We start from the raw sequence: 15,797 nt of genomic DNA on the forward strand, positions 1-15,797 counted from the left end.
ATGACCTCAGTAGTTGGGAAGACAGACATAGGGAAGACAGATATAGCTAGATGCAAAATGAACATCCCATCCAAAAGAGAGGTGCAAACAATCTGCTAGTAAAGATTCCTAAACTTACACCACTATATGTACCCACATGGGAACACACCTAAACTCCATATTTTTAATATAAACCATCACAAACAATCACGTGAGCCACCAGGGGTAAAACCAGATTGAAACTAGGGTGAAACCAGGGTATAACGTCCATGGTCGGGGGATATCTTAGGGCCAAGACAGTGAGGGTATAACAGGTGGTGGGATATATAGAGCCTGGCTATAGATAGGCTTTAGTGGGTAGATAGAGGCTGGAGCTGTGGACAGAAAAGCCCTGGTGCTTAGAAAGGCTCCTCCTCTCCTCTCAGTCCTCTCTCTGTGCTGTGCTGCTTCTCTTCTCCTGTCCCTGTGTTAGTTCATCTGATCTGCCTAGTGAGCTAGGGCTTAGGAGACTGATTCAAACCCAAGCCATGCAGGATTACTCTGGCCCTATCACGTGACCATACCACCCATGTGCAATCTATACAGCCATAATGTACAGAGAGGAGAGAGAGAGAGCGAAATAGAGAGACAGACAGACAGCGTGAGAGAGAGAGATAGAGACAGAGAGAGAGACAGACAGAGAGACAGAGAGAGAGAGAGAGAGAGAGAGAGAGAGAGAGAGAGAGAGAGAGAGAGAGACAGAGAGAGAGAGAGACAGAGAGAGAGAGAGAGAGATGGGGAGAAGAAGAGAAGGGGACATCATTTGGTGTACAGACACACACTTTAGAACACACACATGTATATAGACTCTTGTTGGTGTTAAGGGGTGAATGGGGCTAATATTTACATCCAGATCCTTACTGTTACATGTCCCCTCCCTCTTCAAGGTGACAGGGCGTAGTAGAGAATGTCATCAAGACAAGGCGGCCTGGCCATGGCCCTAGCCCATCAATATTGTGTTATATTGATCTGTGTCATTGTGTCAATGACAACATACAGGTAACTGCCAAAATGTTTAAAAAAAGTCATAAATGTTCAAATGGGTTGAGATGCGGTGACACACACACATACTTTAAACACTCTTTAAACGCACCACCTAATCTCACTCCGCCTTATCTTAGCTCCGCATTATCTCAGCTCACTGGTCACCATAGCAACACCCACCCGTAGCACACGCTCCAGCAGGTATATTTCACTGGTCATCCCCAAAGCGAACACCTCCTTTGGTCGCCTTTCCTTCCAGTTCTCTGCTGCCAATGACTGGAACGAATTGCAAAAATCACTGAAGTTGGAGACTTATATCTTATCCTCTACTTCCACACAATCCCGGATCCGGGAGCACCCCCATCAGTAAAAAAGCTGACTAGCATAGCCTAGCATAGCGTCACAAGTAAATACTAGCATCTAAATATCATTAAATCACAAGTCCAAGACACCAGATGAAAGATACACATCTTGTGAATCCAGCCATCATTTCTGATTTTTAAAATGTTTTACAGGGAAGACACAATATGTATTTCTATTAGCTAACCACGTTAGCAAAAGACACAACTTTTTTTACTCCGCCATTTTTTTCCTGCATAGGTAGCTATCACAAATTCGACCAAATAAAGATATAAATAGCCACTAACCAAGAAACAACTTCATCAGATGACAGTCTGATAACATATTTATTGTATAGCATATGTTTTGTTAGAAAAATGTGCATATTTCAGGTATAAATCATAGTTTACCATTGCAGCCACCATCACAACTCTCACCAAAGCGACTAGAATAACTACAGAGAGCAACGTGAATTACCTAAATACTCATCATAAAACATTTCTGAAAAATACACAGCGTACAGCAAATGAAAGACAAAGATCTTGTGAATCCAGCCAATATTTCAGATTTTCTAAGTGTTTTACAGCGAAAACACAATATAGCATTATATTAGCTTACTACAATAGGCAACCACACAGCAGCATTGATTCATGCACGTTAGCGATAGCGAATAAACCAGCAAAAGATATTACATTTTTGACTAACCTTCTCAAAACTTCATCAGATGACAGTCCTATAACATCATATTACACAATACATATAGAGTTTGTTCGAAAATGTGCATATTTAGCGGCACAAATCGTGGTTATACAATGAGAAAAGTAGCCAGGCTGCCAACAATATGTCGGGAGAAATCTTGGGAGAGGCACCTAATCTAATCGATAACTAATCATAAACTTGACTAAAAAATACAGGTTGGACAGCAAATGAAAGATACATTAGTTCTTAAAATGCAATCGCTGTGTTAGATTTTTAAAATTAACGTTACTACAACATACAGCGTGCGTTAAAGCGAGACCGCACCTAGATCATTGGCAGAATATCTGTTCTACATTTTTCAACAGAACAACGAATTAACATCATAAATACTTCTTACTATTTGATGAGCTTCCATCAGAATCTTGGGCAAGGTGTCCTTAGTCCAAAAGAATCGTTGCTTGGTTGTAGATTGTCCTCTTCAACGTTCGATTTAGCAGTAAACATTAGCCATGTGGCAAAGACGTGTCCGACTCACTAAAACGCAGGACGATTAAATATCCGAAAATCGCAATATACCGATATAAACTGATATAACTCGGTTTAATATAACAACATTATGATGTCTTTAACACCTATAACGAATAAAAACAGAGCCGGATATATCTAAGGCCTATAACCGGAGCGTTCTAGAGCCACAGCCAGATGTCCTTCCTGCGTCAGAGCGAAGTGAACAAAGACCGGACCCTTCGTTCCCAGGCCATTTATAACCTCTCAGTTCTGCCTAGCAACCCCATTTCAACTCTCACTATTCGCTGACACCCAGGGGAAGACGTATGCAGTGCATTTCAGCCAATAGAAGACACGCAGATTTATAAACAGATCTCAGAACAGCTTGCAGAATTCAGCATTCTCACATCCGCATAGGAAAATTGCTCTAAGTCCAGTTCTGTTTTACTCACAGATATAATTCAAACGGTTTTAGAAACTAGAGAGTGTTTTCTATCCAATAGTAATAATAATATGCATATTGTACGAGCAAGAATTGAGTACGAGGCAGTTTAATTTGGGAACGAAATTATTACAAAGTGCAAACAGCACCCCCTATTGAGAAAAGGCTAAGGACGCTATGTGACATGGGACTGCTGTGCTCAGCTGTGTCCAATGGCTTTTCTGACACTCCACTCATTTACACAATGATGATAATGTGTGTGTGTGTGTGTTTGCGTGCGTGCGTGCGTGCGTGCGTGCGTGCGTGCGTGCGTGCGTGCGTGCGTGCGTGCGTGCGTGCGTGCGTGCGTGCGCGTGCTGCGTGCGTGCGAACCAAAAAGGATCTCTGACTTGTTGAAATAATCCAAAAGGTCAGAGGGAGAAATATCAAAGCGTCCAACAAAACATGGAAGCCCACCAATAAGCAGAGGGAACAGAGGGAGAGGAACAGCATGGGGAAGAAAGGCATCGTTCAGGGAATCAAGCTGCTGTGAGCCGGTCTAAGAGCTCAGATGCAAAGAGACGTTAAGAGAAGGGAGGAAGAGAGAGGAAGAGATAAACGGAGAGATGAGAGAAAGAGAGAGATGAGAGAGGGGGGAATAAAAAGCTCTGTGAAACTACAATGGAAACTGAGGAAAACACACACATGCTCACATACACACGCACACACAAGCATGCGCACACACGTGCACACACACACACACAAGCCAGAACCATTCAAATGAATTGCATAATATTGCTGTATAAATCAGCACTGAGTGTGTCTCTTTCTGCACAGAGACCATTGTTTCAGGTTCTAGCTTGACGGAGAAAAACTAAACAGAGAGAAACAGTGTTTAAACAGTGCTGAGCAGGAGAGGGATGGAGGAAAAAGTGGAATGTGTTTCATCATCTTATGCTAATTTTGTTTTTCCTATACCACGAGACCTGATCACAAAAAAAATGAAGTCCAACTTATTGGCTATGATAGGACCTGGAGTTCTTCCTAATCAGGTCACATGATTAAGGAAAAACAAAAGGCCCAATGGGTTACAAATGTGTTATGAAGTCATCATTTAGGTTAGGTGCCCTTCAAATAAAGGAGTACCCCATAGTTTAAGACAGAATGGGTTAACCAAATTAAGAGCAATGGTATTTTTTTTAACTTTTATTTTGACACAATCACAGAGCAACATCAGTTTACCCTAAGGCGCAGGGTGGGCAGTGAAGGAGAAGCTGTGACAGAAGCCAACGTGATTCAGTCTGTTAACAGCACAGGTTACAAAGAGACTGAGACCGCAAGGGTAGTGGGATCAAGCACAGCGCAGGCTAAATGTTTTACAAGCCTGATAACAATAAGTTATTACTCATTTGCAATGTGCATGTCTTAGAGAGAGAGAGGGGAGGAGGGGGAGATAGAATGCGGGTGGGAAAGAAAGAAGTGTGAGAAGTTAGGGAGAAGGAGAGGAGAGCACAAGGGAGGGGGGAGGGGAGAGGACTAAAAGAAAGACAGACGAGCGGTAGGAGAGAAAGAGATGAGAAGAGAGGAGGAGTTGCTTAAGGCAGAACATTTGGAGAGAACGCTGCGTTCCTGGCCCACTACCACGGCGGATAGCCAACAAGTCCAACGGTTGGACAGGTGGTGTAGGGATGGTGTGGGGATGGGCAGGACTGGCGCGCTGAGACGCTGCCTGGTGGACATGTGGAATCGCCCGCTCATCGTCTGGAATAGGGAGAGACAGCGTGTGTGTGTGAGTGTGTATGTGTGTGTGCTGTGGCAAGGCAGGATGAGTCACTTGCACAGCCACTTATTGCCAGCCTGGATCACAGTGACTGGGGGTATGGGTCAGGACACAGGGTGGAACCTCTGGTGAGGGAGTTTAAGTCGCGGGGACAACTGTCAGTGTGACACAGCCACTGGGGAGATGGAAGTGTGAAAATGTGATAGCTGCAACGCAATACACAATAGCTTATGAGAAATAGCTTAAAGCTCGATTTGAAATGTGGTCGCACATGTCGGCATCTACTATATACTGTACATAATCTCTCTCTGTCTCTCTCTCTCCCCCCTCTCTCTCTCCGACCCTCTCTCTCTCTCTCATTTACTCTGACTTGTGAGGCATTAGTGTATAGGTTGTAGGACTGTCTTTACCATGCATGTATTTATTTACAATGTACTGTACCTACAGGCTGGCCATGACCTCTTCTGAATAACTGTTAAGACATACAGTACTGTAAACCAAGAGCATTGAAGGCATTGTAATATATCAAATCAAATATGGAATAATGACAAAATTGCCAATGTCACAATGACTTCTAGGAATTCCCTTTTACTGTCTTGACTGCCCTTCATCACCTTTAGAAAAACTACAGTTGTCTTGTCCGATTCTGTTTTTAATGCATGTAAACAAACAGACTTTTGTTCTATAAAAGCAAAAAAGGTTTGGTTGTAATCCAGTGGATTAAGGGATTGCACCGGCATGTGCACAGTGTAAGTAATGGGGGCCAGATTACAGAGAGATGTGTGGAAATGATCTGCTGGGTGTGTGTGAAGGGGTGGAGGTCTGAACCCTCTAACTCTAACACAACAAATACATGTGTCAGCCCAATATCAAGGTCTGGAATTCCCTGTAGAAGAGAAGGGATGAGGCTACTACAGTAACGATGCCTGTTGTGAGAGCTGAATCTTAGAATTTATTCCACATTTGCATTTTACCTGATTGTAAGAATATCAATGATAATCTAAAAATCTAAATAGGCCAAAACAAGGTGAAGTACTAAAGTGTAAAGGCTTTTTTTTGTTGCATGGACTTTCAAGGCACCAACATAGCAAGAGAGTTGCTAAGAATGGAATACTGTATATTGACAGATGGACCGTGCAAATATATTTCTTTTGACACTGGATGGAAAGATTGGGACAGATATAACTTGTATTAGTCCACTTTCCCCTCCTCTTGACTCAGTTCATTCAGACTATCACAGAGGAGTCATAGGAGCTTTAGTCAGGGGTAAATCTGGGATGGATTAAGAGTCCTGTCATCTCTTTCTCAGATGAGAGCACGTATAATCATATTAAAAATCATATGGGGCCCTGATGTTCCTGATGACATCCTACTAAGCTGTAATGATAGCTGCGAGAGCCAGTCGACTGTATCCTACATCCTTAAATGAAGACAGACACGATCCATATGGCTATGGGTCAAAACCTGACCAAAGCCTACACAGACCAGGTAGCAAAAGGACAGTCCCCTGGTCTGAGACAAACTGAAAACATTAGAAAATTGTAGGTTGAAGGCATTGTCTTACGTCAGATAGCGCATCAATTCCGCCTGCATTGATCAGTCTCATATCTCGCAAAGGGTAATGATATAGATTGAAAATAGTTTGGACACAACATGCTGTCATAAATGTTGAAAATATGACCTAGGTGACAATGTCTGCTGAACCCCATTTCTGCCTCAAAACAGTCCATCTAAAACAATACATCTCTATAATGTTTACGTTTTTTGGTTTAGGTTGAAGATACCCAGGTTAGTACAAGTTATGATTCCATGCGCTGTAGCTAACTAGCATATTAGGTTCAACTGTTTAGAATTCTTCCTCATTTATGCAAAACCTTATGGGATATTAGAATCCTCTTGTCTTAACCTTTGTTATTTTCAACCTAGTTTTTGGAGAGATCTTAGTCACACCAAATCTTAGTCACACCATTTTTTATCTAGCAAAGGAGTTTTGTGCTTCAACAAGCAGTATTTTCTGAAGATTGACAATGTTCATGAAAGCTAGCTTAAATTTGTCCAACATTAGCTTGCTAGCTGAGCCAGTCACACTTCATATAAAACGAATGGGATGCTGCTAACCAACGAGCTACCTTGTGCTGCACACACAATGCCGAATGCTTCCACCAAAAGCTAGCTAGCTAGCCACTTTAGTAGCTAACATTATTATGCGTTTTCATCTGTTTTCATGAAGCAGCTGCCTGTTCTGCTGCGAGTCTTCGTAGTAGCCTCCTGAATCAGCTGCTGCTGCGTTTAGCTGACCCAATGTTACAACATAGCGATCGCGGCAAAACATGCTGATCTAGGAATTGATTTCTGATAACATTCCCTCTTACTTTTGGGGCAGCATGTCTACAACTTGAGGGTAATTAAAGAAACCAAGCAAGCTGTTTAGCTTTCAGTAAGGTAGAGCTAGCTGGAAAAACTGTAAGCTAGCTACAAGTTCTGTGATAAGTAATGAATAAACCTTCAACATCTTCCTCACTGATAAAGCAGCAATTACTGAAATCCATGTGTCAAATTCCAAATTACCACAGTACATGACTTGGTGTTAGCACTTCAACAATAGGCACTAGGGTATCATGTAGATAAAGATGGAACACGTGACTGTATAGCAACTGAACAACACCTTGACCATGCCAGCATGTCTAGGAGCCATTCTATGGAACAGAGTGAGAATGATAGTAAGTTCCATAAGTGTCCAGCAGTAGACAGCCAGAGAGAGGGAGGACAGGAAAACTGTAGACTCACTGTGGCCAGCTCATCAAACTTCCCAAAGAGCTCGTTGAGTAGTTTGACCAGTTCCTGGGCTGTACACTGGGACGCCAGACTGGTGAACCCCACGATATCAGCAAACAGGATACTGGGAGAGAGAAGGAGAAATAGTTACATACAAGCTATTTTTTTTATTTAACATTCATTTAACCAGGCAAGTCATTTAAGAACAAATTCTTATTTGCAACGACGGCCTACCGGGAAACAGTGGGTTAACTGCTTTGTTCAGGAGCAGAACAACAGATTTTTACCTTGTCAGCTCGGGGATTCGATCCAGCAACCTTTCAGGTACTGGCCCAACACTCTAACCACTAGGCTACCTACCACCCCATGCTAAGTCAGACTGTCTCATTGGACTTGTTAAATTACATTTAGAAAGCAACGTGGAAGTGAGCATTGTCTCTATTCATAATGTGTTTTCCTCCAATCAATCAAACGTTGTGATTAACGAACCGTGACAGCCAATGAGATGATCCCTGTTCTGTTCCACTGACTGACTGGCAGTGAAGTCAAGCAGATGAACTCAGAATAGAAACATGGATAATTCTTCCCTAGATCATTCTCATATGAATCAAAGCAGAGCCATGCCCTGTTAGGAGCTAGACAGAAATATAAATACATCTTAACCCTTAGACAAACTAACTAGAAGAGTAGATATTATAAGCAGACACAGCTCATATAGGGCCCAAAGTTTGTCTTGACTGGGGAAAACTCTGGCCCCAAGTTACATGATGTAACAGGTCCTTAAGGGGACCTAACAACATGAATATGTATCTGTTCAGACCTGAGAAGCTTAGTTATCTTGTATGGAATTGTCCTAACTGCTGGGGGAGCAGGGGAGGTGTGGTAAGGGGATCATTCATCTTCATCTACAGATGATGATTGACCATACTGTTTTGCATGTCTGTGTTTAAGGCTCTCGTGGTCGAAGCGTACTGCTGTCTTTCTTTGGGATGGACTTTTCACAGTGTGACAGAGCGCACACACACACATACACACACACAGCGTGTCCCTCCGGCGTGACGATCTGTGAGCTGCTAAATGCCAGTTTGTCATATCCCAGATGTCAACGTAATGAACTGCAATGGATTCAATTTACTGTGATTGTTTTAATTGGAAGCCATCTACGAGCAGCAAACATTTGGAGAGAGAACTTGAAATATTGTGCTCATGGTGAAACATGAGCTGTGGTTAAACAGCCATTTTAATGCAGCTCCAGTCCTATCCCACAGCCCCAAACCTAAATAGCACCAACCCCCAGCTCCCACCCCAAAACCCACCCCAGACACAAAATGAATTGCCTCTTAAGGACATGAACGTTTTCTGAATCAAACAAATCATCCTATAAGGGCCATTTATGTGAGTCAATGTTATTAGCCTAATGTTATATATTGCCCTCCCCCAGTGCCCCATCACCAGGCCAGGCAGACATAGTTGACCTTCCCATAGTTGACCTTCCATCATGTCCCCCACCCAGATCTCATCTCATCACATTCCAGGGATCATCCCTTCTCTCTCCCTATTATACTAATGTGTGGCAAGGTTAGGAGCTGCTGTGACAGCAAAAACTAACACATTTCTGTTTTATCAAGTGTATAATGGACCAATAAAGATTGTATTTTATTGTAATGTCACCAAGTCCCTCTGAAGCAGCCAGGCGCTAGCTAGAACTAGACCCACACAGTGACCCAGAGGGGGTCAAGCCTAGAGGTCCCGCAGGAGTGGAGTGTGTGTGTGTGTGTGTGTGTGTGTGTGTGTGTGTGTGTGTGTGTGTGTGTGTGTGTGTGTGTGTGTGTGTGTGTGTGTGTGTGTGTGTGTGTGTGTGTGTGTGTGTGTGTGTGTGTGTGTGTGTGTGTGTGTGTGTGTGTGTGAAGTAGTTGTTGACATCAAGGCTCTTGTAAAGAGCAGGACAGAAACATTCTGCTTGATGAGGTGGTGTGTGTGGGGCGCAGCGACTAATCAATACCACCTTGAGCAGAGGGTCCCTGGCTGGATAATGCTGTTAAATCCCTGTGTTACAGGACAGGTGGCATGTGGTGCCATGACACACACACACACACACACACACACACACACACACACACACACACATGACACATCATCAACAGGCATAAAGCCCCCAGAGGGCCCTGCTCTAGGAACACTAGACCTGTCAGGTGTGACAAGAATGTGTCAGGTGGGATTCAGGAGACGATTGTGACGCAACCTGTTTGTCTGTCTGCCTGTCTGGGATTACGCAACAATAGCAGATTGTCAGCAGGATTGGGCATGTTGCAGTAGTGGTGCATGGGTAAAATCAATGGGAAAGATAATCCAGGAAAAAAGCCATATTACAACCTGTGTTCTGATAATTGCATTGTTTTCTTTATAACTCATTAGTTCATACACCAACTTGACAACATGGTGACAACAGTCACACAGTGGCAGAATAAAGTCAATATCACATTTTTTATTTGTTATTATATATTATTTATTTCTCCTTTTGTTTATTTGTATTGTTTATTATTTTTATTACCTTACCTTTTTTAAGTTTATGATTTAATTTTACATCAGTTTATTTAGTAAATACTTTTTAAATACTTATGTTTGTTAAAACTGCATTGTTGGTTAAGGGCTTGTAAGTAAGCATTTCACTGTAAGGTGAACACCTGTTGTATTCGGCGCAAGTAACAAATAAAATTTGATTTGATTTGTTTCCTCGCAAAACCAGAGAGAAAAATATGTCCGGTGAAGTCCACAAAACAAATATTGGATGTAACAAACAGTTACATGACCTACAGCATGGTAAAGCAAGTCAATGTGTTAGACATTTTCAAACTGCTAAACAACTATGTATTTAGAACCACTGAGAGTTACCGCAAGTCGCAAAGAATCCAGGAGCTGCCTCCACTATTCCAGCACTATTTCAACTTCCATATTTCAACATCATCAAATCACCTATGCTTAGTGTAATACAGTGACAACTTAAATATACCAAAAACGATTTAGTGTAATTAACGTAAGCTAAATATCATATGGCTGTCCATGGTGCTGATTTCTGTGTGTAGACCTGTGTGTGTATACACACATGTGCGCAAGTAGAAAAAACATGTTTACTCACCCAACTTGTAGAGGAATGCTATGCCAACCTCTCTTTCATGTTGCCAAAACGGTCTATGACTCCTGTCACAGAGTAGTGCGCGCGTTTAGTATTTGTTGTCCTAGACTACCTTGCTAACATACTTGCTTGTTTAACTTCCTTTCATAGGCAATAGTGAGACAGCTAGTTAACGTTAGCCTATACTACATCTAACTTAGTTAGGTACATATTGATAAAACTATTGTTTTGGCCTTACTGCTATTAGCCCATACAAACGCATTGAATAACAGATTCACTACACGGAAAAACAGATAGTTCCAAAAAAGGAAGTTTGTTCTGAAGTATCTGTCCTATATCTGAGAGATATAAGAAAGATCAGGAAACATTTGTTGTTGTTTTTACATGTGTTTAACACCTTATTTTTGGCACTAAAAAGTCTCCAAGAAGGCCACTTGTATTGCTTCTTTAATCAGAACAGCAGTTTTCAGCTGTGTTAACATAATTGCAAAAGGGTTTTCTAATGATCAATTAGCCTTTTAAAATTATAAACTTGGATTAGCTAACACAACGTCCCATTGGAACAGCGGAATGATGGTTGCTGATAATGGGCCTCTATACACCTATGTAGATATTCCATAAAAAATCAGCCGTTTCCAGCTACAATAGTCATTTACAACATTAACAATGTCTACACTGTATTTCTGATCAATTTGATGTTATTTTGATGGACAAAAAATGTGCTTTTCTTTCAAAAACAAGGACATTTCTAAGAGACCCCAAACTTTTGAACGGTAGTGTATACTTCCATAATATTTTTCAATTGGTAGCAGGAGACCTTCAGACGAGTCTTGTGAGGCCTGTGGGCGTGCTAAAGCAGGCCAAACCGTTCTAATGCTACAGGCGATTCTGTGAGAAGACTGGTTTTCAGGATGTCTCATGGTGTGACAAACACCACTCTAGCTCTGTCACCTTTCACTGCAGATGCGGAAGTGCGACATCGGCGAATGCAGTGGAATGCATTCGCCGATTGTATTGTATTTTTGTATTATGCTAACTAGATATCCTTGCGGGCCCTGACATCGACTTTAGGGGGTTAATACTACGGGCTTGTCATACTAAATGTCATTCTCTCGTTGGCCAGACAGGATCAGATACATGGACTACAGATACTGAAACAGAGGGGCGCGGTTTCGCTTACTGAGATTCTTTCTCTGGTTGAAACATTCAGCTACTTGCGAATTGAAGGAACATTATGAAAGAGACAGATGGTTGATTTGTAGGCTGCAAGGATAAAGCAAGCCTCTTTTGGTAGGATGAGGCAGATGGAATTCTTTGCTGACTGGATAATGCTACTGAGATATTTTTTTGCTGTTATCACATTGTTAGTTCGCAAACAAGCAAACAGGTCTGATGCATTGCTTTCCTAATTTTCTTTGCATTTCTACTTTCCTCTCTTTCGTTCCCAGTATAATTCTGCACACACCAGTGCATATCCTCTCCCTTATTTTCTCCCTCTCCTCAGTGCAACAGAAACAGACACACACAGATTAATGTGCTGTAAATTGAGAGATGAATAAATACAATCTCATTTGAAAGCATCTATTAAATTAGACTACACAGTATTACATTATCTAGTTTACAAAGCAGATGTCCATATCAAGAAGACTTACACTATGGCTAGCATTTCATGTGTGGTTATGTTCTGTAACATATTATGGTTTTACTTAGTAAAGGGCAACTCTGCCACTTTTCAACCTCATATTCATTATCTCCAGCACCAAACAAATGTCTACATTTGTGAAAATGGCACATTTCTAAGTTTTATAGAAACAATACTGTAATTAACGGTAGGAAAATACCCTCCCTCTTGCTAGAAACACATTGCAGGTTTAGAAAATTATTGTTTTTCTTACTTTTAATCCTACCCTGTGATGGCACAGAGAAGCATTTTTTAGGACCTTTCATTTTATGTTTTTACCACAGATCACGCGCCATTTTCACATTATGTAGACACTGGTGCTGGAGATAATTCATATTTGAGGTTGAAAAGTGGCGGAGTTGCCTATAGTTTTGGCAACGCTTCATATTTTAATTGTATTATTTTTAAGATTATTAGTACTGTATAATATTTAAGTGTTTAGTAACTTCCGACACAATGCCCACACCAGCACCATATCATAATAGTCCAAGCTACCTTAACCCTCACACTCCCGACTGGGGCCATTTTGACCTCAGAGGCATATTTTTTATCATAGCCCAAAGGTGTTATCCATACCAGCAGACGGTGTAGGGGGACCTGTATCAGTGATCTTGTCCAGATAGACAGATCATCTACAGAGATTGTCCAGATAGACAGATCATCTACAGAGATTGTCCAGATAGACAGATCATCAGCAGAGATTGTCCAGGTAGACAGATCATCTACAGAGATTGTCCAGGTAGACAGATCATCTACAGAGATTGTCCAGGTAGACAGATCATCTACAGAGATTGTCCAGATAGACAGATCATCTACAGAGATTGTCCAGGTAGACAGATCATCTACAGAGATTGTCCAGGTAGACAGATCATCTACAGAGATTGTCCAGGTAGACAGATCATCTAGAGATTGTCCAGGTAGACAGATCATCAGCAGAGGTATTGCTCCCTGTGTACTCACCTAAGATTGTACTTTTCTATCCCACGTATTGTATGACTTTGTACAAAACCAAAATTACCTTTTGTGCATATACAAATCTGTTAATGGTATACAAGGTCTGCCAATGGTATAAATACTTGATAGAACTGCAATACAGAACTAAGATACACTCTGAATCTACACAGAGAGTTGTACTGGTGTGTATTCTCTGAAAAGTAGTTATTCTAGGGCAAATCTCAAAAAGCATTTATTTGAATCCCGGTTTCTCTGGAGACAATATTAACTTATACATAGAGGAGGACCTGTATCAGTGATCTTGACCTGATAGACAAATCCCCTGTAGAGATGGAGCACCTTATGCACTCGTCTATTGTTATAACTGGTTAGAACTAGGTTAAAATGACCTTACATATATGCTAGGCTGCAGTCAAAACAGCTCATCAAATTCTGTCAGTGGTATGAATATTTGGTAGAACTGTAATACAGAAACCAGCTACCCTCTAAATGTACACACAGTGCTGTTTTGGTGTATATTCTTTGAAAAATAGTTGTTCTACGGGAAATGTTATATAAATACCAGAATTCCTATAATATCATCCAATATTCAATATGTGCAACTTGTTTCACTAGCAGCAATGCTAATGCTGGCTGTGGTGTAAGTAAATAATTAAAACTCTAAGGATCAATGGATGAATCACTTTTTGTCAATAGAATTAAGTATATTTTAAATGTTGGTGTACTGCCCCTTAAAATGGCAGTCAATTTTGTCAAAAAATGTATTTTTTCGCTAGTAATTACTATCTTGTCTCATCGCTACAACTCCCGTACGGGCTCGGGAGAGACGAAGGTCGAAAGCCATGCGTCCTCCGAAGCACAACCCAACCAAGCTGCACTGCTTCTTAACACAGCGCGCCTCCAACCCGGAAGCCAGCCGCACCAATGTGTCGGAGGAAACACCGTGCACCTGGCCCCCTTGGTTAGCGCGCACTGCGCCCGGCCCGCCACAGGAGTCGCTGGAGCGCGATGAGACAAGGATATCCCTACCGGCCAAACCCTCCCTAACCCGGACGACGCTAGGCCAATTGTGCGTCGCCCCACGGACCTCCCGGTCGCGGCCGGCTGCGACAGAGCCTGGGCGCGAACCCAGAGACTCTGGTGGCGCAGCTAGCGCTGTGATGCAGTGCCCTAGACCACTGCGCCACCCGGGAGGCCAAAATATGTATTTAGATTTTTTTTTTTTAAATGATACTACAATTAAATTATGGTAAATCGTCTTTTTAGTACTTATGTGGATAGTAAGCGGCACAGTATTTAAGGGAAATCTTTACATTTCTGTTTAACAGAATATATGAATTAATTGTAATTTAGCAATAATAACAGTCTGTTTAGATATATTTTCATCGGATAACATTATTTACATGTCTAATGATGTTTTTATAATCATTCAGTTTATATTTTGCTATGATTGTTGTTTTTTCCAAAAGTTTCTACTTGGGGGTCAAAATACACAATTGGTAATCTATGTACAGTATGTAAAATATGTTGGTAGTATGAGGGTTACTGATCTGATTTATTTAAAATCAAATAACGCCCACAGTTGTGGAAGATAATAATAAAGTATTGACTAAACTGCTGTAATATTGTTTACTTTGCAGTTACTGCCCACCTAAATCCTATCATCCACCCCCTGCAATATGCTTGGATCTCTTATAATGGATCGTCAGTGGGCACTAACTGCATGTGAATAAGGCCTACAGTAAAGCCCTTTGGTGCAGTGAGAGGCGTAGTGCAATCAGAAGCACTCCATTGAGATGTGTCCATGCTTAACCACCACACACACACTGTTTTATGCAATACAGTTTAGTCTCCACTGCAGAGGCTTAATGCCGAGGCTAAGCAAACTTCCCACCGCACACCTCAATGCCCCAACGCCCACCTCAATGCCCCAACGCCCCTCTGACAACATAAAGGAAGAGAGAGGGAGGAGAGAGAGAGATGGAGAGAGGGGGCTCGGGGAGAGAGATGGAGAGAGGGGGGAGAGGGGCGGGGGGAGAGGGAAATGGAAAGAGGGGGCAGGGGGCAAGAGAGAGATGGAGAGAAGGGGCGGGGGGACAGTGAGATGGATAGACGGGGTGGGGGGAGAGTGAGATGGAGAGAGGGGCGGGGGGATAGTGAGATGGAAAGAGGGGCGGGGGGACAGTGAGCTGGATCAACGGGGCGGGGGGGATAGTGAGATGGAGAGAGGGTCGGGGGGATAGTGAGATGGAAAGAGGGGGGAGGGAGAGAGTGGGCGGGGGGAGAGAGAGAGAGATGGAGAGAGAGGACGGGGAAGGTGTAAACAAATTACTTAGACATCAAAGCTGGTTAATCATATGAAAGCAGATCCGCCCACAAACCTCTAATTGATCACTGGCTGTTTGTTTACTGGACAGGGAGGGAGGGAGGGAATACAGAGGGATGAGGGAGGGAGGGAAAGAGAGAGAGGGAGGAACGGACTCCAAAAAAGCCCTCTGGAAGTGTA

At 42.2% G+C, this 15,797-nt stretch overlaps 1 protein-coding gene across 1 annotated transcript in view; it reads right to left on the reverse strand.

The window, feature by feature from the left end:
* The window catches only part of LOC120055308 (adenylate cyclase type 1-like), a 59,706-nt gene that overhangs the window by 32,039 nt on the left and 11,870 nt on the right, over positions 1–15,797 (reverse strand). Inside the window, exon 4 of the mRNA XM_039003184.1 lies at positions 7,536–7,647. Within this exon, the coding sequence (XP_038859112.1) occupies positions 7,536–7,647 (112 nt within the window). The remainder of the gene's footprint in view (positions 1–7,535; positions 7,648–15,797) is intronic.

Source organism: Salvelinus namaycush, chromosome 11, assembly GCF_016432855.1.
Source record: "Salvelinus namaycush isolate Seneca chromosome 11, SaNama_1.0, whole genome shotgun sequence".
NCBI classification, from domain to species: domain Eukaryota; kingdom Metazoa; phylum Chordata; class Actinopteri; order Salmoniformes; family Salmonidae; genus Salvelinus; species Salvelinus namaycush.